The sequence below is a fragment of the Lissotriton vulgaris genome, chromosome 2_1 (assembly GCF_964263255.1).
Source record: "Lissotriton vulgaris chromosome 2_1, aLisVul1.2, whole genome shotgun sequence".
NCBI lineage: Eukaryota > Metazoa > Chordata > Amphibia > Caudata > Salamandridae > Lissotriton > Lissotriton vulgaris.
The window spans coordinates 1,828,642,498-1,828,665,254 of record NC_141687.1 but is presented as its reverse complement, the minus strand read 5'-3'; the positions used below and the strand labels follow the sequence as shown (position 1 = coordinate 1,828,665,254).

The 22,757-nt window shown below is 49.0% G+C and overlaps 1 protein-coding gene across 5 annotated transcripts in view; it reads left to right on the top strand.

The window, feature by feature from the left end:
• PAQR5 (progestin and adipoQ receptor family member 5) overlaps window positions 1-22,757 on the top strand; it is a 278,294-nt gene that overhangs the window by 195,759 nt on the left and 59,778 nt on the right. For 2 of the 5 annotated variants that reach the window (XM_086957947.1, XM_086957950.1), the window contains exons 1-3: window positions 4,835-6,369; window positions 14,674-14,801; window positions 15,719-15,924. In XM_086957947.1, the coding sequence (XP_086814073.1) occupies window positions 6,319-6,369; window positions 14,674-14,801; window positions 15,719-15,924 (385 nt within the window). In that variant the 5' untranslated portion in view covers window positions 4,835-6,318. Of the gene's footprint in view, window positions 1-4,834; window positions 6,370-14,673; window positions 14,802-15,718; window positions 15,925-22,757 lie in introns of those variants that run through there. The other 3 variants (XM_086957946.1, XM_086957949.1, XM_086957948.1) reach the window with 2 other exon arrangements.

Sequence of the window (22,757 nt, the reverse complement as noted above, 5' to 3'; positions counted from 1 at the left end):
AAACTGAACAAACACAAACGCGTAGAGGGGACTCAGTTCACAGTATGCACAAAACAAGAGACACGCCTTGCATGAAAATATAACTAGAGTCATAGCATCCGGAAAATCAAAATACTCTTAGGAAATGCAAAGTAAGGTACAACAAGTGAAATGCAAACACGCCCTGCATTGTTGACATAGATTATATTAAATGTTTTACAGTCCTGAATGAGAAACTGAACAATTTTTGCTTGGACTTAAGTATCTGGCACTGCAGTGACTCATTGCAGAGTCGTTTAAAGCCCTTTTATAGGCAGAAACAGGGAAGTCTATTAACCACATCGCTGCTGTGGTTATTTTTCCCCTGTGCTGGAAATTGCCATTTTGCTGGTGTCATGACGAGCTCAGCTCGTCATCAGCACAGCTCAACTGTGCCTCATGACGAGCTGAGCTCGTCATGAGCATGGAAGGGGTTAATTGTGCACTGTACAAAATGATTAGATCAGATTGCACACCAGACATAGTCAAGTCAAGTCAAGTCAAAATGTGTATAGCGCACTACTCACCCAGAGGGTCTCAAGGTGCTTGAGGGGGTGGGGGGTCGCTACTTATCAAATAGCCAAGTTTTGAGTTGTTTTCTGAAGGAGAGGTGGTTCTGTGTGAGGCGGAGGTGGGTGGGGAGAGAATTCCATGTTTTGGTCGCTAAGTAGGAGAATGATCTTCCTCCCATGGTGGCTCTTCAGATGCGTGGAATCGCGGCGAGGGCTTGATTAGACGATCGTAGTTGGCGGGTGGGGGTGTAAAAGGTCAAGCGTGTGTTGAGGTATTTGGGTCCTAGGTCGTAGAGGGCTTTGTGTGCGTGGGTGAGGAGGCAGAACGTTATTCTCTTGTTGACGGGGAGCCAGTGAAGGTCTCTCAGGTGACCGGAGATGTGATTGTTGCGGGGTATGTCTAGGACGAGTCGGGCGGAGGCGTTCTGAATGCGTTGGAGTTTTTCTGTAATTTGGCTGTGGTTCTGGCATAGAGGGTGTTTCCGTAGTCCAGTCGGCTTGTGACAAGTGCTTGGGTGACCGTCTTTCTTGTTTCAGTGGGGATCCATCTGAAGATCTTTTTGAACATACGTAAGATGTTAAAGCATGATGATGAGATGGCGTTGACTTGTTGGGTCATCGAGAGGGAGGAGTCTAGAATGAATCCCAGGTTGCGAGCATGGTCCGTTGGTAAGGGTGCGCTGCCCAGGGCCGGTGGCCACCATGAGTCGTCCCATGCAGAGGGGGGTGATCCTAGGATGAGGACTTTCGTCTTGTCTGAATTCAGTTTTAAGCGGCTGTTCTTCGTCCACTTGGCTACGTCTTTCATCCCTTCGTGTAGGATGGTTTTGGCGGTGTATGGGTCTTTGGTGAGGGAGAGGATCAGCTGTGTGTCGTCAGTGTAGGAGATGATGTTGAGGTTGTGCTGGCGTGCAATGGATGCGAGGGGGCTCATGTAGACGTTGAAGAGGGTGGGGCTGAGCGATGATCCTTGTGGTACGCCGCAGATGACTTCGGTGGCCTCTGATCTGAAAGGGGGGAGGCAGACTCTCTGGGTTCTTCCGGCGAGGAACGAGATGATCCAATCCAATGCTTTTCCTTGTATCCCAACGTTGCTGAGGCGTTGTACAAGGGTGCTATGACAGACCGTGTCAAACGCTGCGGAGAGGTCCAGTAGGATGAGGGCAGCTGTTTCCCCGTTGTCGAGTAGTGTTCGGATGTCGTCTGTGGCTGCGATGAGGGCGGTCTCGGTGCTGTGTTTGGCTTGGAATCCGGACTGTGAGGGGTCGAGGGAGCCGATAGACTCAAGAAAGGCGGCGAGCTGACTGTTGACGGTCTTCTCTATGACTTTGGCAGGAAAAGGGAGGAGCGAGATGGGGCAGTAGTTCTTAAGTTTGGTGGGGTCTGCTGTAGGTTTGTTCAGGAGGGCACTGAGTTTGGCATGTTTCCAGCTTTCCGGGATGGTAGCGGAGTTGAGGGAGCAGTTGATGATATCCCTGAGATGGGGTGCGATGATGGAGTCGGCCTTGTTGAAGATGTGGTGGGGGCATGGGTCGGTTGGTCATCCGGAGTGAATGGAGTTCATCAGGCGGATGGTGTCTTCAGTGCTGATCGGGTTCCAGGCGCAAAGGGTGGTGGTGGGGGGCTTCAGTTTGGTGGTAAGGGGGGTGGACTGGTGGCCGAAGCTATTATGTATGTCAGCGATTTTGCTGTGGAAGAACGCGGCTAGAGAGTCGCAGAGGTCTTGAGAGGGAGTGATGTTGTTGGTGCCGTCGCTGGGGTTGGTAAGCTCTTTGACAATGTTGAAGAGTTCCTTGCTGTTGTGGGCGTTGTTGTCGAGTCGATCCTTGAATGCTGATTTCTTGGTGGATCGGATCAGCTAGTGGTGTTTGCGGGTGGCGTCCTTGAGGGAGGTCATGTTGTCTGTGGTTGGGTTTTTTCGCCAGGCTTTCTCGAGGGTGCGGCAGTTCTTTTTGGAGTTCTTGAGGTCGTCATTGAACCAGGAGGCTTTTTTGCTACCTGGCTTGTTGTGATGGTTTTTCAAGTGTGCTAGTTCGTCAGCGCAGTGGGTGATCCATTGTGCGAAATTGATGGCTGTTTGATTTGGGTCCGATGATTTGGCGGGAGGGTTTTGGTTTAGCGATGTGGTGAGCTGATCGGTGGTAATTTTGTTCCAGTTTCTGCGGGGGACTTGTTGTGGGTGGTGGTGGGTCGGGGTCTTTTTGAAGTTGAAGTGGACGCAGCTGTGGTCCGTCCAGTGGAGTCCTGTGGCATGATTGAAGGAGACGTGCTTTCTGGAGGAGAAGATTGGGTCGAGCGTGTGTCCGGCGTAGTGGGTGGGGGTGTTTACCAGTTGTTTGAGTCCGAGATTGGCGAGGTTGTCCAGAAGGGTGGTGGTGTTGCTGTTGTTGTTCTTTTCCAGGTGGAAGTTGAGGTTCCCTAGGAGAATGAAGTTCTCGGAGGGGAGGGCGTGTGGGCTGATAAAGTCAGTGATGTCTTTGCTGAATTGTGTGTGGGGTCCTGGTGGTCTGTAGATGAGGGTGCCTCTAAGTGTGGTCTTGGGGTCGGTGTGTATCTGGAAGTGAAGGTGTTCGGCGGCTGTGAGGGTGTCGTCGGAGCTGGTCGTGACGCAGATGGTGTTCTTGTGGACGATGGCGATGCCTCCTCCAGATTGGTTGATGCGGTCCTTTCGGATGATCTTGTAACCATCCGGGATGGCTATGGCGATGTCGGGAGCTGATGAAGCGTTTCAGGTTTCTGTAAGAAAGGCGACGTCCGGCGTTGTGGTGTCTAGTAGGTTCCATAGTTCAATGGCGTGTCTGTGGACCGAGTGGGTGTTGAGCAGGATGCACTTCAGGTGGTTATTGTCGGAGCTCTGTTTGGCGTTTATGAATGTAGTGTGGGTCCTGATGCAGCAGAACTTGCAGGATTGGCAGGTGAAGGGTCCATGGGTGCATCCTGGGGCGGCGTGGTGGCAGTCGTGAAGACAGCCGGTGTTGAGTGCAGATAGGTTTACGGCGTCGTATGTTAGGCGGGTGGAGTTGATTTTGCGGGGGCCAGGGGCTCTGGCGCTGGGCACCGTCCGGGCGCGGACGGGCGTAGATGGGCTTACCTTTGGCGCGCCTTCGGTGCGCATAGGGCGCGCACGCTGCGCGTGAATGCTGCGCGTTAGTGACTCATTCATAAGTGGAGAGTGGAGGGGGGCGGAGTGAGGGAGGAGCAGCTGGGAGGCGGGAGCGGGGTGTCGAGGGCGGAGGTTCGCTGGAGGGAGCGGGGGTGGGGCCGCGGGGGAGCAGCGGCAGGGAAGGGCTAAGGGCATAACAAGCTGGCTAAATAATGCTGGGCGGTATCAGGCACAGAGGAGGTCGCGGTCACAAGAGCAAAACAATGGCACACAATGCAGGTCGTCGGCACAAACCAGACCAATGGCGCAAATAGCTGGCACAATTTATAACCAAAGCAAAGCAGGAGACCAATGGCGCGAATAGCTGGCACAATCCACAACCAAAGCAAAGCAGGAGATAATAACGATACCAGGCAGCAAGGCAGGATAACAGCGATACCAGGCAGCAAGGCAGGGAGGGGTGAGCTGCGAGTGGAGCGACCGGTTCTGACCAGGTCAGGACGGTCACAGCTCCTTGACTCGCGGGTTCACTCTAGTGTTTGTTTGTGGGAGGGAGGAGCAGCTGGGAGGCGGGAGCGGGGTTTCGAGGGCGGAGGTCGCTAGAAGCTGGAGGGAGAGGGGGTGGGGCCATGGGGAAGCAGCGGCAGGGACGGGCTAAGGGCACAACAAGCTGGCTAAATAATGCTGGGCGATATCAGGCACAGAGGAGGTCGCGGTCACCAGAGCAAAACAATGGCACACAATGCAGGCCGTCGGCACAAACCAGACCAATGGCACAATTTATAACCAAAGCAAAGCAGGAGACCAATGGCGCGAATAGCTGGCACAGTCCACAACCAAATCAAAGCAGGAGATAATAACGATACCAGGCAGCAAGGCAGGGTAACAGCGATACCAGGCAGCAAGGCAGGATAACAGCGATACCAGGCAGCAAGGCAGGGAGGGGTGAGCTGCGAGTGGAGCTGAAAGTTGTTCGTAAGAGCCCTGTCATTGCTGCTGAATGCTGGGATTGCCAAATAACAAGGCTGACTACTTTCGATTCCACCTCATGCCTCTTTCTTCCCCCCCCCCCCCCCCCCCACCCATCTACACTGCTCTCCTAGACTAGATCACCCTTGGTGATTCTTTTTCAGTTTTCTCCCTTTTTATTCTTTTATTACCTTCTTTTTCCTCGTCTCTCTGGCTCTTTCTCTGGGGGTCGAAGTCTGATAATGAAAAGTAAATACCGCCCCCAAAAATAAGTGCACACGGAGATCACTGCCTGCCTTTTATCAAGCACCACAGCCTGTCCAGGACGTGTTCTAACTTTCACCAGAGGTGTGCTGCAAGATTTCTCAATCTCAAGAGAACACCGTGTATCTCGTTGTTGACTTTTTACAAATCATTATTGGATGTGCTAGACAACTTGTTTTAATTGAAGCAAGCTCAGCCTACAAGCCCCACAATGCACTAGTGTGTTCAGAGGAAGACCCTAGCAGAAACAGCGAGGACCCGCCAGGCTTCCCGCTTTGGAACTGGCGCGAGAGCCCTCTCCCTCTAATGTCGGTCTGAACTTTCTAGGCCCCGAGCAGGAGTCGGGTGGCGGCTCTGTGAGCTCTCTCGTCGAAACACCGGGGAATGCAGCCCTACCGATTACGCACAGCGAGGAATGCTGCCGCACGGGTGTGACAGGCCTAAAAAATGTTTATTGGCAAGCCATGGGGACGCGTGCGAAATACGGCAACAGCAAGTAGTCCATGGTTCAACAACCTACCATAAGGCTTTATTGAATTTTGGCGTACTAAACCTTTCTCCACCTGACCGCGTGCACCCGATTGAGTGACCTACCAATATGAGCAACTGAGCATGTGCATGCGTGAGTGGCTGTGTTTGTGCGACGTATGAGTTAGCTAGTGCACTCGTTTTTAGCACGGTTGTTGCCAGATGTACCCCTGGAATTCCCTCTGCGTGAGAGAACCAGGAACCCGCCAGTCTTGCTTGTGTTCCGTTCTCATTATTGCTAAGACGCAGGCGTGTGTTCTTTCCCGTGGCGTGCCTGTATAGTGCAGCGGTTGTAGTCAGCCCAGGGTTATGGCTGTAATTCAGTGCCTCACCCCGGATGGGGAGGGAGGGATGGGGAGGACCTTGCTTTTTTGGATTATGGCCCTGGGTATCTTTGCTATGCCACTGCTTGTTTTACCTGGCCGTGGGTGTGATGATGAATGTTATTCCTTCAGAGTCCCACGTAGTCTGTTATCTTTACGCTTCTCATGTCTTCCTACATTTTATTCTCTTGTTGTCTTTAACGAGGCCTCCCCTCGGGCTGTGTCTTGTTTTTTTTTCTTCTCTCCTCCTCAGGAGCCTGACCGCCCCGACGGAAGGACCTGTTGAACATGGGCCCCTGCACGAGCACGCCTGGGGCGCACACTTTGCCAAAGTTTGGTCGGCGGAGTTGACTGAACCGGTTACCTGCGGCCCTTCCCTTGATTAAGACGGTTGCTATAGGGACGCCGCCTGTGCGGCGCTCCGGCTCGACCCAGCACGGTGTGCTCTTGGGCTGCAGCCAGGACGGACGGACGGACTCCACCAGTCCGCTGTGCTGCCGGGTGGGTCGGAAGACACGGGGAAACGAGGGGGGCGAGGCGCCCCGCGGAGGAGGCCCGGATTTAAAAAGCAGATTCGAAAGGGACCTGCCTCAGCCTCGCCATGCTGACCTGGAAGTTGCCCAAGCTGCTCGGCATTCAGCAGGTGCCCAAGGTAAGTGGAATACTGAGCAGTGCCCAGGCTGCGCCCCCCATGGGGTCACCCCTTGTCTAGTGGAGTAACTGGGCTTTATGCTCTCGGCACACCTCTTTTCAGCTCCTTGTTTGTTTTCTTTTGGCACCCACGGAGTTCTTGGAGCTGCAGTCACGCGGGTGTTTGTTGCCTCGATGGAGGCTCACCGGACAGCACTGATTTAGAACCGCGAAGCAAAGGACTGCAATGATGGTGACCTTGCGAAGTGGGGCTCGGTGGCTGCCGTGCTGCAGGCTTCCCCTGCTGCCTTAAGAGTGCCATGGTCTTACCACTCTTTCTCCTGCCCTCTCCCGCGCCCCTCTCTCCCTTGCTGCCTGTCCCTCTGAGCTGCGCGGCCTTCCTCTCTGTAATGATGCACTTTCTTCTGTTCTCTAGAGATGTCCAATCTCCCGCTCGCTGCCCCCTCTTCTCCCTTTAACTGTTCAGTGGTCTCCTCCTGCCTGTTGTGGCTCTCACAACCCAGGCTGTGATTCGGGGGAGCTCCGAACATCTTAAATTACAAAAAAAATTTTTTTAATTAAAATCAAGAAACTCACCATTATATAGTAAGTACACACAAAAACAGTTATATACTATTTTATAAAAGTATTACAACGGTGAGTTTAAAATCAAAACATCACTAGTGTGTGTTCCATAATATTGCTGTGAGCAAATGTATTGCTTGATACACTTGCAAGAGATTCATATCAGTGTGGTGATATAAGTCAAGTGTAATAGAAGCTTAGATGTCACATGCTAAGACAACTAATTGGCTCTATAACGCAATTGCAGCATAAAAAGGGACAATAGAGACCACCTTTCTCATTTACAACCCAGGTGAAAGAAGTCAGGAACATTCCCAAAAGTGTGCTATTGTGAGTGCCCTGCTGCCTCAGACAGCCTCCCCGACACAAAGACACAGACCATGCAGTGGGCACAGGTCACTGTTCCTCGCCCCCTGCCTGCTGGGTTCAAGTGAAGGTGATGGATTAAATCCAGATCCGTTGACTGGGGTGAGTGTTTGTATTGTCAACGCTCCGTCCATCACCACCTTTGGTTTTTCTTCAAGTGAAGTTGGTCATCAGACACACCTTTTAAACCCTGCCATCCTCCGGAAGAGGGACACCTGGGCTGGATCATACCAATGACTTCTCACGCCATCAGTCGCTGCGTTCTGCACTGTGTCTGCTGCGCCTGTGTGCTCTACTCAACCTCTGAGGTCTCCAAGGCCTGATGCGCTCCAGGGCCGTCACTGGGCGCTGCGCGAACCGCTGCATTGCAGACTCCGCTGCAATCCGCCCTGAACCATGAGCGCTGCACTGTCCGGTCTCTGCGCACTGCCCTGCGCGCTGGAATCTGTGAGAACATGTTCTCGCGCTACCTGCTGCACGGCTAACTGCAGAATACGCAGACCATTGCAGTGTGCGCAGCGATCTCCAGTGAACACTTTGATATTCAATGCACGTCCTTGTGCGTTTGATTTGCACTGCACAGCAAAAACTTTGCGCCTCACTGTCCACTGTGGCTTGGAATACACACAGTGACAGACAGCGGCGGCAGGTCTCCACAGAGACAGTGGCACTCGGCTGCGCCTCACAGCGCATCTACCCAAGCACCGCTGCGGGGCCTGCAGGGACCTCGGTGCGGTACCCTCGCGGCCTTACTGCGGGGCGGACCCACCACTGCCCTGGCTGCTCTTCTCTGCAGCGCCGGGAGTCCCCTCCCGCTTCCGGCCTATGGATCCGTGTGAGATGTGGGGGTCTGGCCGCATTCTGTGGGGGGGCCGGGGGACCGGCTGATGACGGAAGCAGGGTGCTCCATATAACACTCTGTCACAGATAGTGTCAGTGACTGCCCTTCATAGGGTGGGCTTCAGCCTTGTAGTATGTTTTGTGGGACTTCAGGTGCCAGTGTGAGTCCCTCCGGAGACCGTCATATCCCTTTAAGGCAGAGGTCTTCAAACTTTTGGATGCCGAGACCCCCTGTCAACATTTTGAAAATTAAGGACCCCCTCCTGACAAAAATGAATAAACCTCTAGGTTATGAGGAAGGTGAGGACCAAATTATGCGACAGGCTTGACTAAATTGTGTGAGTAGAAAATGTAAATTATGTTCTGTGATGCTGCGTATTTTGGGGTAGCATTGCTTTATTATTTAGAATGTCTTTAAACACAGTAATACTGAGGAAAGATTTCACCCCATCAGTACCAGTTTATAACCAAAATACAGCAATTAACATCAGAAAGATGTCTAGTCAACCTCTGTGAAGGGCCTCCCAATCCGCAGGAATACACGCTGCCACATTAGAAGCTCACCTGGCCATGGCCGGGAGCAGCAAGGGTGCATTCAAACCGTGGCGGTCTTGTGCAGAGTTAAGTAGTTTACCCATGCCCCTTTCCTCTCACCCCCTTCCTTATCCCTCTCTTCTCTCCTCTCCCAACCCCGGATCCCTCTCTCCCATTGCAGGCAGATGGTTATTAGCCCCTTTTGGTAACAGTAGCGCACTACAAATGTAAATAATAGGCAGAAGCAGGGGATCCACTAGACCCGAACTTCGGGGGTGGGGGGGGTTAACACTCCCAGCCAGGGCTTGTCCAAGCACTGGTCGCACACGGTGCAACAGTCTTTCCACCTTCTCCATGTATTCCCTCACTACCACTCACCAACAATACACCTCATATCTCTATAGCATCTGTCTGACAAACATTTCATTTTTTTATAGCGCTACTCATAGTTTACTCTCACTCAGTTCTGTGATGTGCATGGCACATCTTTTTACCAGGCACTTTAACCTCCTGCACTGTGTGGGTGACAAGAGTGCCCATGTGACTGCACGGTGAGCAATGCAACAGTGTGAGAGTAGGGTAAAAGGAGTGACTGCAGGGTGAGTGAGGTGACCATATGAATTTGGGTTCGGCTGTAAGTGCAGAGTGGGACGAATTAGTGCATGGTTAGTGGTGGCCTTGTTTGAGTGAGCTACAGATTGAGCAGTAAGGGGGGGACAGGTGAGTGAAGGGTCACATGAGTGCAGGGTGAGAAGTGTGCTCGTGTGACTGCAGGGTGAGGTCCAGAGTGAACAATGCAAGCGAGTTTTTAGTGCAGAGTGATCACTGTGAGAGCAGGGTGAGCGGGTAAATGTTGTGAGTGCATGGTGATCAGTGTGAGTGCATTGTGATCACTGTGAGTACATTATGATCACTGTGAGTGCAGGGTGAGTGGGTGAATGTGAGTGCATGGTTACCAGTGTGAGTGCATTGTGATCAGGGTGAGTGCATTGTGATCACTGTGAGTGCAGGGTGAGCGGGTGAATGGTGTGAGTGCATGGTGATCAGTGTGAGTGCATTGTGATCAGTGTGAGTGCATTATGATCACTGAGTGCAGGGGGAGTGGGTGAATGTGAGTGCATGGTGATCAGTGTGAGTGCATTGTGATCAGTGTGAGTGCATTGTGATCACTGTGAGTGCAAGGTGAGCGATTGAATGGTGTGAGTGCATGGTGATCAGTGTGAGTGCATTGTGATCACTGTAGGTGCAGAGTGAGTGGGTGAATGTTGTGAGTGCACGGTGATCAGTGTGAGTGCACGGTGATCAGTGTGAGTGCACGGTGATCACTGAGTGCAGGGTGAGCGGGTGAATGGTGTGAGTGCATGGTGATCAGTGTGAGTGCATTGTGATCAATTGTAGGTGCAGGGTAAGTGGGTGAATGTTGTGAGTGCACGGTGATCAGTGTGAGTGCACGGTGATCAGTGTGAGTGCACGGTGATCAGTGTGAGTGCATGGTGATCGCTGTGAGTGCATTGTGATCACTGAGTGCAGGGTGAGCGGGTGAATGGTGTGAGTGAATGGTGTGAGTGCATGGTGATCGGTGTGAGTGCATGGTGATCGGTGTGAGTGTATGGTGACCGCTGTGAGTGCATGGTGACCGCTGTGAGTGCATGGTGATCGCTGTGAGTGCATGGTGATCGCTGTGAGTGCATGGTGATCGCTGTGAGTGCATGGTGATCGCTGTGAGTGCACGGTGATCGCTGTGAGTGCACGGTGATCGCTGTGAGTGCACGGTGATCGCTGTGAGTGCATGGTGATCGCTATGAGTGCATTGTGATCGCTGGGAGTGAAGGGTGAATGTGAAAGTGAAGGCGAGAATGAGAAGTGAGTAGTCTGAAAGCAGGGTGCATTCCCAGAAACTTGAAGCGTAGGGTTTCAGATAGAAGTTAAACTATTGCTATAATAGCATTAATCAGGTTTCGAAGGTGGAGGAAATAAATAATGTGCTGATCCTGCAACAAACGTCCAGACTAATGATTAGGGTTTCCAGCTCATTATTTTGATGGCCCAGAAATAAGCAGGCACCTACAGCTGTATTTTTTGCACTTATCTGTGAATACTTAGAACAGCAAATATACATAGAAAGCACTTTTAATTGTGTTCCAAGGATGCCTCAATGATCCATGACTAATAATTAAAGAGAATAAAGACAGAAAAGTCACATAACTAATTAATACATACTTTTTTAATTATAACTCAATTTAGTGTCAGAAGATGTCTTTGCAGGCTCTTTAATCAACACACGGCAGGCATGTTTCTTTTGGCTACCCAACTTTATATTTCTTTTCATTAAATGCATTCTCACACTACAGCAGTGAGTGTAAAAATACAAATGTAAGGAATAGGCAGAGTGGGGGCCCAGGGGGTACTGGAACCATAAAAAAACTAAGCTTTGGTAATCACTTAACAAAGGCATGTAAATATGCTAATGGTCTTTAAAGACCTGTGAAAAACTCTGGCCGGAGATAAGGCTCCAGACACTGCCCAGCCGAGGCCCCAGGAGCGCGAGCTGCACTGCAGCAGCCAGGGCTGAGACACAGGATGGGGGATGAGGGGGGCTGAAGCCCTGGAGGCCAGGGCAGAAGTGACACTGTGAAGGCGCGACCCCCTTTGCATCGCTCCACGGCCCCGATGGGGGTCGCGCCCCACAGTTTGAAGACCCCTGCTTTAAGGCGTATAACGGGAGCTAGCTCCGAGCCGCATCACAGGGGGCCAGGCCAGCAGAGCTCCGAAGAACTATAACAACAGAGACAAGGGCCTCCGCCCTGCTGCTTAAGCCACAACAGGAGAACTATTAATAACAGCACACCGTCCCGTGCTATCCACTCCTCCCTCCTGCTGGATAGGCACCAAGAAACCCACAAGCAAAACAAGGATGAAACTTGGGGCACAACAAGCAGATGTGGATTCAGATCAGGAGAGAAACCCAAAGCACGTTTTCTAAAGTACATTTAAAGTCCCCATAAGTGAGTCTCACGGCAAAGACACTAGAAAGGATGATTGAGGCACAGGGCTCTCAAAAGTCGGTCCTGGAGGGCCGGATCCATGTCAGATTTTTGAGATAGCTACATTTATCTAAAAGGGGATATGCTTAAAATCTGACACGAACAACTTAGAACCCTGCTTTAGGGCACCCCAGTAAACACACAAAAAGTGATGGGAGCTATGCTTGTAATGAGTCTAACCACTGGCAATCACTTGGGGTAGCATGTCAACCCATCCTTATTTTGCCCACCATGCCACTTCAGATTAAGCTAGGGTGACCAGGCATCCCGGATTTGCCAGGACGCTCCCCGTTTTTCACTAGCTGTCCGGGCAGATTTCGAGAAATTTAGCTCATGTCCTGGTTTTTGGAGAGGGTCGACTGAAAAGGGGGGGAGGGTTATTTATGTTTTACAAAGCGGGGATAGTTAGCAGCTGTTCCAAGAAAGCAATTTAATTCACAGGCAAGCTACTGGATTTAAAAATAGCATTTTATGTATGATTTTACTGCCTGTTTTGTAATTCTCCGCTGAGGAGCGCTGTCATTCTGTGCACTAGGTTGACGTAAAATTATAGTCCTTCTATTTTTGTGAAATGTCCATTTTTTTTTGCTTTAAAATTATGGTCACCCTAGATTAAACTGAACAATATGCAAATCAGTCTGGACCCTGCTTTAGTAGCAGCAGTGCAACCCAAACTGTCAAGCAGATCCTCCCTGAACAGAAACACAAACAACCCGAGACCGCTCTCATCCTGACTGGGGCTCTTCAGTGTGCTGTAGCTTGGTCCCAGTGGTACAGTGAGCACAGAACGCATATTTGGACAAACTGTTGTCCCCTTAGGGCGTTACATTTAAAACACAAAGGATGATGGGAGGATGCTTGCAATACGTCTAACCACTGGCCTGTCAGTTCAGGCTTGAGTGTTCCTGTTGGAACAGGACCAAGACCGATGTGCATAAGGCTGGATCTCATCTGAGGTGACATGATGGGCAAAATACTAATGTGCTGGAAAGTTACCCGAGCGATTGCCAGTGGTTAGACTTATTGCAAACATTCCTCCCACCACCTTCTGTGTGTCTGATTATAAGCTGAGTTCCCTTCTGTGTGGCTCAGCCACCATACCAGTGGTGGCTGGTAGGGTAACAGGAGGGAGTTGAAAAATCTAAAATAACGTACATTTTCCACCTCCTTTCCTCTCTCTGCTTCGCTTATCTAACAGACTTTAATCCGGAAGAAGCTGCAGGAAGCACACAGGCTACCCTGAGCCAATCACAATGCTGCAATGCTTAGATGGGGACAGGTAGTCTGTGCATATTCTCCACCAGGCACAGCCTGGTGGAGAATATGCAAAGTGTGCACGGTTGTTTAGTCTGGCCAAGACAGCCAGCAAAGCAGTCATGCGCACTTAAGTGTGGGCAAACCACTACTCCGCTGAGCCATTTGTCCCGCCTGCCCTAACCCAGCCCGCAGTTGTGGAAAAAAAAATTATGACCTTATTTTATTTTTCCCCTTTTCACTACTCTAAGAGTAGCGGGAGCGACTCTCCTCCCCATTAGCAGAGGAGCCAGCACTGCCCTGTTCTTGTGGGCACAGCCAGGCATATATAGCTGGCTGGATAATTGGAGTTCTGTGTAAAGCTGTTACAGGGAGTTGTCGCACACAGTAACAATGGAGAGCAGCTCAAAATCTAAAGCTGCATAGTGTTGGGCCGCAGTGGCATCGAGGGTCGTGTGCCGGAGGGGGAGCAAGCATAAAAAAAAAAGTTTTATCTGGAGGCGCGATGCAAAGTCCTCTTCCTCCAGTCGTCTTCCGTGGGACCCAGCCAAATCCCTTAATCAATCCTGATGCTGCTCTCATCAGCATGAGATCAGCGCCAAGATTAGTTGGAGTGGCCTCACTCAGCGCTCTTTAGAGCACTGGAGGCCTGCACTTTCACAAGCCCTGCTGTCTAAGACAGTTGGGTTAGAGAAGTTTAAAATACGCATGTCTGGCTGGCCATCACAAGAAGGCCGGCCTAAGAGACATGCACATTTTAAAGCGCACAGCTCCCTGCTGACACTCAGCTGCCCTGTCCCCTCCCTGTCCTGTCACTCAGGTCAGGACAGATTGATTGCTGAAATTTAAAATGGTAAGAAATTAACGTTATTACCATTTTATTTTTCAGCTCTGGCTTGTAGGGCATTGCTCCTCCACTCAAACCGAGGAGCTGCCTCCTTTTTTAATTTATTTTTTATTTTTTTAAAACACATTTCATTGGTTTAAAGCATAGAAAGTACAACATGAGGTGTGGCAAAGGCTGGATACTCAATTAATTACAATAAATACTGAGAAAAGGTATAGCCTCGGATATTACATATACAGAGTATATATGGCAGTGTAGCACAGCCCTTCCACTGCTAAACATTAATTAAGAAGAACTGAAAACCCGCCCCTCCCAAACGCGCATCAAGTTTCATAGTAACGCTATACGTCTTCCAAGGTTCCAAGTATATCATCCTAGTTTGAGTATCTGATTTTTAGTTAACCAAGGAGCTGCCTCTGTTGGACTATGCCTTCTGTCTCTGTGTCCTGGCCTAAAATGTTCATGACTGAGGAAAGACTCGATGCAGCTTGTCATGATTTTGAATGGAGCTCAGATGTCATGAGACCAATCAACAGTATTATTGATCTGTCTCATAAGTTAATAGAGGAACACAAATGGTCGTCATCATCTGGGATAAAAGAAACTTCCCTGAATCCCACCTAGCTTTGTTGAACACGCAAGGGCATAGTTCGCCTCCCTGGGCAGAACAATCTGCTGCTCCACCAGGGGACCCTTCCACACCAATCATGTGGCCCCAGTAGATCTTCAATATCAACAATTAACTGTAGCTTCGGGTGGGTGGACATGCAGGAGACATGCTAGGTTGCTCAGGTTCAGGGCGAGGGTGTCTAACCAATTTGGCTCACCACTGACCACTGCTTTCTGTTCCTTGCAGGTATTCCACGAGGACAGCATCCTCTTCGGGTACCGTCACCCAAGATCTTCTGCTACTGACTGCATCATCAGCGTCTTTCACATGACCAATGAAACTTTGAACATCTGGACACATTTTCTGCCCACCTGGTGAGGAATCTGCTTTAATTGATCCTAAGTTTACTTGCAGACTCAGAAAGGAAAGTTTCTGCAAGATTTCCAGCACCTGTGAGGCATCTTTATTGAGTCATCCTCCAAGGCCTCTGCATACTTGGCTCCACTCCCAAGGCCCCTTCGCGAGAGAGCTGTCATATGTTATTCTGATCTCATGGGTCTTCCCCTAATGGAACTATCTCCTCTGCCACCATCTCCTATAGTCCAATAATTTCAGGGTTCCATTCCAAGGGTGCAGGCATATTTTTGGACTACAACCCCAGAATTTGGTATCCCAAGGGCCCTCTCACATTTCAGTACTTTATTCCCAAATGTCCCTGTCATCCCAAAGCTTCATCTAAAGAGTACTCTCATGAACTCTTCCCCCTTAAGACTCCAACTCCTCAGGCCCTCATCCCAATGCACAGGATTATTTCGGGGTCCCATCCCTATACCTCATATCAGACCTTCATTGTCAGTGGGGGTTATCCCCTGGTGACCTCAATCCCAGAGGTCCACATCTCCTCATGGTCTTCACCTCATTATGGGTCTACACCTTCAGCGCCCACTCGCTCAGAAGCCTATCGTCAACAGCCCTACAATTTCAGTGCCCATCCCTAGACACCCCAGATATTCCTGGGCTGAAACCAAAGATGTTCTTATCCTCTCGGGACCCCATATACTTCAGGACCCCCTTCCTCAATGCTCGATCCTCTCTGAGACCAATTGTCTGTTTGTTCCACCCCCCTGTAAAGGTCGCCTTGCCTTGGCTGCACAGCAAGTACTCCTTTGCTCTAAGGTCTTTTTGTCTGCCCTGTGGGTACTCGCTGTTGAAGTTGTTGGGTTTGGCTCAGCTTGAATTATATTGTATAGTAGTGTTTAGATATCCACTTCATAGCCTTATCTGCTCTTAGGTACTTCCTATGGAAGTTGTTGGCCTTGCTCTACACGCTGGACGTCTGGACGGACCGCTATGCCTGGCCCTTGGTGCTCTACATGGTGTCTTGCTGCCTCTACCCCTTCGCCTCAACCTGTGCTCACACCTTCAGCGTTATGTCTGTGCGGGCACGGCATATCTGTTTCTTCTTTGACTATGGTGCATTGAGTTTGTACAGCCTGGGTAAGTCTGAGCCATATATCCAGTCTGAGTAGGAAAGGGCACTTACTGCTGTGGCAAGTAAAGGCCTCTGTAACCTGGGTACGGAAGGGATGGGCTGGCTATGTAAGGGATGGTAAGCGAATGCTACTGCAGTCTAGACAAGCCCACCTGGCAAATTGTTAGCCACTTGTAAGGCCTGGTTAAGTTTTGGCTACCTGTACGGTCTAGGTACGTTGATACTCATCATGTGGTCTGTAATCAGTAATTTATTTAACTTATAACTAGGCAAGCACTGGCAGTAAACAAACCTCGCAGAAGATGGAGGATGAGATAGCGATGCTCTCCTTGTGTGATTAAGGCATATCTCAGTCTAGGACTCTAGGGTTTAATGTGCTGTACATAGGGAAGGGAGACAGAAGCTAAGTGTGTGCGTCAGGATTCTCAGTTTTCTATATATCATGGCATCTTTGAGGCTTGAGCATGGTGATCAAGTGGTACGTGACCGAATGCAACATGGTTGATGGCCTGGGCGCTGTGTCCCTATGATACATGGTTGCAATGCTTCATTTGTGCCGGTGGTTCCCATGGCACTCCTTTTTGCGTAAGAGAAAAACACAAAAGAGGGAAAGAAGGAGGAAGAGAAAGATGGAAAACAGTGACCAAGAGAGAAAGCCGGCTTGAAAAATAACCCACAGGAGTGAGATAAAGAAGCAGGAAGCGAGGGGTGGTGGATTAAAGAGGCATGAGGAGGAATTAAAATTACGCAGACTGGGGATTTAGCACCTCAACTTTTGAAAGCGCCAGACACGAGCTACTGAGCAAAACGTTGGCCCAAGCACTTATCCTTTTACAAACTGAGCACTATGTGACTGAAGGAGTTTGGGTGAATAACTTGATATATGGCTGATGATTTTAGGCAACAGGCTTCGGTGCTGCCTTTTGGATCTTGAGTCAGGAGCTTGAACACTGTAAAATGTAACTCGGTGCAGTGGCGGCTCCTCCACTAAGGCGGAGGAGCGTCGCCCCACTGTGCAGGTCAAAGAGGAAAAAATAAAATGAAAACTCACTGTTATTATCATTTTCTTTTTCTCCTTGCTCAGCTCGGTTGGGGTGGGGCTGCTCTGCTCACAGGGCAGGGGAGGAGTGGTTTGCCCACTCCAAGTGCGCAGGACGCTTTGGCCGCCGTCTCTGGCTGGTCAAACCATCATGTGCACTTTGCAGGTTTTCCATGCAGGCTGCATTACAGCATGCATGGAGAACATACCCTGCCCCCCCCCATCTCTGACTGAGTGCCAAACCATGGCAGTCAGACCAATCACAATACTGCATTGCAGCGTTATGATTGGCTATCGGGATGCTGTAGCCAGGTACTTCCTTCCCTGGAAGTGGGCGAAGAAGAGGAGGCAGCAGACAGGTAGGTGTTTATTTTTTCTTAATTTCCCCCGACCCCCTAACACCGTTAAATACCAGCCGTCACTGACTAGGTGCTTCCGAACCAATGTATGTAGGAGAACAGTGATCTGTACGTGAAGGAGACCGGATCAGGGGTTTGGAGATTGTGATGTGGGACAGTATGGAACAGGGTCGAGATCTTTGGCACTACAGTCCAGTGATGTGTGACTTGCAGGGCCTGGTCAGGAGGATCGTGTTCAGTGCCATGTGCCTCTATGGGCTTGGGGGCTTGTACAATGTAATTGGTTAATACTTCATTAGAATCATAAAAATCCTTGTCATCTTTGTGTGTATATCGAAAGATCTAATCTTTCACACGTTAATGTCTGCACAAGGCCCCCTGGCAAAATTATAACCAATGATGCATTAGATGTTGCCACTGTATAGGATGGGCAGCCTGAAATAGCAGTGTTTGCCTTTGAGGGGACTGGCTCAGGTGCTTACTGCTTACGCACCATGGACGGGGTGTTATGTAGCTGAGCAACCTTAGCACTCTAATCCAGTGCTGTGTAATTGAAGGTAGCTCTGCTGATTGCTTAGTCACCCTCTAATCCAGTGATGTGTGATTGGAGGTAGCTGGGTTGACCGCTTGGCCAATTTACCTGAAGGAGAGAGCTGCTGTGGGGCTTGTGCCTCACGACCTTTAGGCATGTGTCTCTGCAAGTCAGTCTTTGATGGGCTGTGACTGCCTGAAGATCCAAGGTTGAATATATGCATCTTTAAAGGGAGTTTCCTGAAGTATGGGCATCAAAATATGGCATTATGTTTATTGGAAAGGGCATGGTTCTCGAACCTTGTGTAAAATAACCTAGCCTGTTGCAGAGGGTTATACCGGTTGGTTAAGGCCCTGAACCCGAGTTATAAGCCTTACCTGCAGGTTTAGGGCCAATAACGAAGGAGAGAGCCTCTTATTAACTGGTTTAGCCTGAGGCAGAAGGGCTATAAGGCTATTAGAACATTCCACCCACTTAGGGTAGAATGCTCTAAATTAAAAAAGAAGTTTAAAGACAAACATAGGAATGCTGGAGATCCTGGCTCCAACATTCCAATGTTGGGGTTTATATTGGCTCCTACCAGCCAATATAACCCCGGAGCTCTCAATGTTCCAATGATCTAATATAGCCCACCATAGTGGGCTTTACCTGCTATTAAAGGTCCGCTCCAGCGTCAAGGGAGCCAGATTTTAATAGTGGTATAGCCAATCGTGCCTGGTGTGAGAAGGTGGTCTGGAATATGCTGTCCACTAATTAAAGTTGGCACCCTGTACCAGTCCACACAACCCTTATGATGTATGAGGTCAAAGATAACCTTTAGAACGCTATCCTAGTGATAGCTGTGGAGAGCAACCTTCAGGCTGAATCTGGAAGGAATGTAAAGCAACTTGTTTTACCAGACTATCCCCTCCTAAATGACTAAATGAAAGGAGAACCACACAGTAGTTATATAACACTCTCTACTAATACTGAATGAATAGAACATTCGTAAATAGCAAATTATACAGCGGGCTCCAGGGTAAACTGAAACATATAATAAAAAAGGCATAAAAATAACGGCTTGACTAGACGCAGTGCCTAGAGCATGTAGAATTGCTGGGACCCCAAGGAACCACCCAGAGGAGTGACACCGGGAGCCCACGGAGGACGGGTGCAGTGAGGAAACACGACTGTGTGCTCCGTACAACTCTATGGGAAAGTTGCTGTTGCAAAGTTACAGTTTAAGGATAGTTCTACGAGGACTTCGAGCAAACCCTTTGGAACATAAGAGGTTTTAGGACCAACCCACCAGTGAGTCCCAAGGTACCCGTGTTACCTATCCCAGAGGAGCTGAGTGCATAGGGGCCAAGTGGTGTCGGAAATCTTCGTCGTTTTCAATGGACAGCTGCAAAGAAGTACTGCTGGCAGGAGGGTGAAGAGTGTCCGGTGGAATCCAAGCCTGGATTCGAGGTGAGAGGAACCTGAAAGCAGAAGGGGCCATTGTTGCACGGTCCCCACGAGGTATACTGGTCTCAGAATCACTGAGAGGGCAGATCGACCTCAGGGACCTTTGGAAACCCACCTCATTTGTTGCTGAAATCTTCTGAGTCCTCGGGAGCTTGGGAGAAGCAAACTGCTCAAATGCTTTTAGGTGCCTGCTTTTGCAGGGGAGTAACTTCTGTACTCCAAGGGAGATTCTTCAGTCCTCCAGCATTCTGCAGGCAGTCGAAGTACTTGGTTTCTTCTTAGCAGAATCTTGTCCAGGTAAAATCTAAAGTCCTGTAGTCGGGTAACCCAGTTTATACCCATGGGAAGGGGTTGGATGGATTCTGTGGACCCTCCTAGGGGAGGGGCAGGACAGAGAGGTGGCTACACCCATGTCCTTTGTCCAGTTTTGTGCTAGAGCAGGAGCCAATGGCTCCCAGAACTGGTTTGAGCAGGACTATGAACAGGGACACCTCTGATATCCTGTACATATGCTTTCCTATTCTTAGTCTCTATGGTTCTTCTTGTAACCATTCTAGGTATCTTATGTTTCTATGTATAGAATGTTAACATGTGATAGCATCCTTTGATTTGTTAGAAGATTGGAGTTCAGTTAAGATTGTTCTGCTTGACTGGTGGATGAGATTCTTCAAGTGGAATAAACTTCAAGTTTATAAACCAATTCCTGTCTACATTTCTTGGAATATTACACTGGCGTAGTCGCAGACTTGGAGAATCTCAACACATGAAAATCAAAAGAAAGCAACTGATGAAGATTAACGCCTTAACGACTGCCGCGATTTTGTGGAAGAGCGGCACTTCCACAAAACGGGCGGGGCCGCGTCTGATATTAGCCGGCGGCAGCACTGGGGAGGTAGTGCTGCCAGCACGGAACGGGTTAAAGAATGAAAAATACGAAGCAAGGAAAAGATGGTGATCAAGATCTATAGGATTGCAATTAAGTAATCGCATTGGTGAGCCCATCTTATCTTGGTAATCATACTGTCATTTTTTCATCAGCTTTCTTTCTATAACTAAAGTTTGAAACTAACCTTGGAGAAACTGTTAATAAGAATTGACTTTGGACTTGGTTGCCGGTACGTGCTATTTTTCGTTCTTCCAGAACATCTCTTCCACCCAAGTACCTAAGACTATATTTAATTGTGTGTTAAGAATTACTCTATATATTGTATTGATATCTAGTTTTGTTTATCTTTCTATGTGGAGGAAGATGTGTGATGTCCTGTACATATGCTTTCCTATTCTTAGTCTCTATGGTTCTTCTTGTAACCATTCTAGGTATTTTATGTTTCTATGTATAGAATGTTAACATGTCATAACATCCTTTGATTTATTAGAAGATTGGAGTTCAGTTAAGATTGTTCTGCTTGACTGGTGGATGAGATTCTTTAAGAGGAATAAAGTTCAACTTTATAAACCAATTCCTGTCTACATTTCTTGGAATATTACAACACCAAATGTGCCCCCAGTGCACACTTTCTGGCCCTCTCAGAGTGCACCCACCCAGCCCCAATACACTAAACCCTGTCTGGGAGGTGGTCACACCTCCCTGTGACAGGATACCTATTGGCATGCCTTCCTCTGCTCGAGCTTGGCTCAGCAGCAGGAGAGCAGAATCGAGTCTCTGGCTGGCAGCATCCATTTTGTGCTGCCCAGGTCGAGAAAGCTGGTACCGGGTAGACCGGTGACCCACAGTAGTGTTTCTAGAAGGGTGCAATCATACCCCTCACAGCAGATACTGGTGTGGAGGTATGATTCCAAGGTGTTTGACACCAAACACGACCTGTTTCTAGGCAGCCGTTTTAAAGTTAGTATTTACCACAAGGTTATAATGCTCTTAACCCCTTCCATGCTAATGACAAGGTCAACTCGTCATGGGTTTTACCTGCCCTGTGCTTATGACGAGTTGACATTGTCATGAATAATGGGATTTTGTAAACAGCAGCACCCAGAGGGAAAACCCTTAGCAGCCAAGGTGTTAAACATATATGTCTGGCTGCATCACAGACCACCCCGGAGAATGGTCTCCGAAGGCTGCAGAGGGTCTCTGCTCATGCAGGGGCACCTTCTCACATAAAACCCAGCACCCTGCCTTCCGGATTGATAAGGCCTGCCATAGGGGTGACGGATAGAGATTTAAGTGTAGTGATTTAGATAGATATAGTAAACCTAAATCTCAGTAAGTGGTGCAAGCACCGTCTTACACAGTCTGCAGTAGTAGGCCTATTGTGTCTTTTTGAGTGGCCTCTCGTGGGTGGCATAATACATGCTTCAGCCCATGGGAGGCATCTGGGGTACATATGCCCTGGGTACATGGGGTACCATATACTAGGGACTGATAAGGGTACCTCAGTATCCAATCTGTAGTGTACCTATAGTACATACATAACCAATTTAGGAAGAAAGCAGATAAACGGGGGTCCTGATTAGCAGGTTCCCAGTCAGACTAGTCAAAAACCAGCAAAACACGATGAAAAAAATGGGGGTAACCATGTAGTCAGATTCTATCTTCCCACAGCTGGTGCAGGTAGGGGGAGGGAGTCAACAGACAACGGAATAGGATTATATTTATTTATTTAATTTTACCTATTTCCTCATCTGTTGTCTTCACCCCACCCCGCCTCATCGAGCTTAACCGCCGCTGGGTATAGCCAAGCAACAGAGGGCTATAACTGTATTAGAACATTCAGCCACTAGAGGGCAGAATGTTCTAACAAATAAAACAAAGGCCTCAGGGGGGTGGCGGGAGGCCTGAGGGGATTAAAATCCCCCCATGCTCCATGAGGCCTTTGTTCACAGCAACAGCTGTGAACTCCAACATTGGAATGTTGGAGCTTCTATCGGCCATTGGAAGCCCGGAGAACGCCATTGTTTTCAATGGAGCTCCCAACATTCCAATGTTCTAATAGTCCTTGGACTGATGTTACTAGTGGGCTGTATCAGTGTTAACTCTGGCACTTCTGATCATTGACCCATGGCCCACAGTATTATTGTTTACATGCACTAGCCAAGAATCTATTATTACTTTTACGAGGATAGTTGTGTTCAAGCAGTAACCGGTTACACCAGGAAGTGGTTTAGGTTCAAATACAACTCATGGCAACGGTTATAATCCAAAGTACGTTTTTTTTACTTATTAATTTTTATAAAGACTATGGGCTAGATGTATCAAGCATTTTTCCGGTCGCAAACTGTTTGTGAACAGAAAAATGCTTTTTGATATGTATCAATCCCAAATTGCGATTCGGTAACATGCAACCGAATCGCTGTTTGTAATTGTAAATACATACAAATTCGGTATTAGGAAAGGGCATGTTAAGGGCGTCTCTTCCTAATACCAAATCAGTAAGGTATGTATTACTGCTTTGCGACCTAATTCGGGTTGCAAAACAGTAAAACTTTATCACCAGTTTAAAAGAAGTG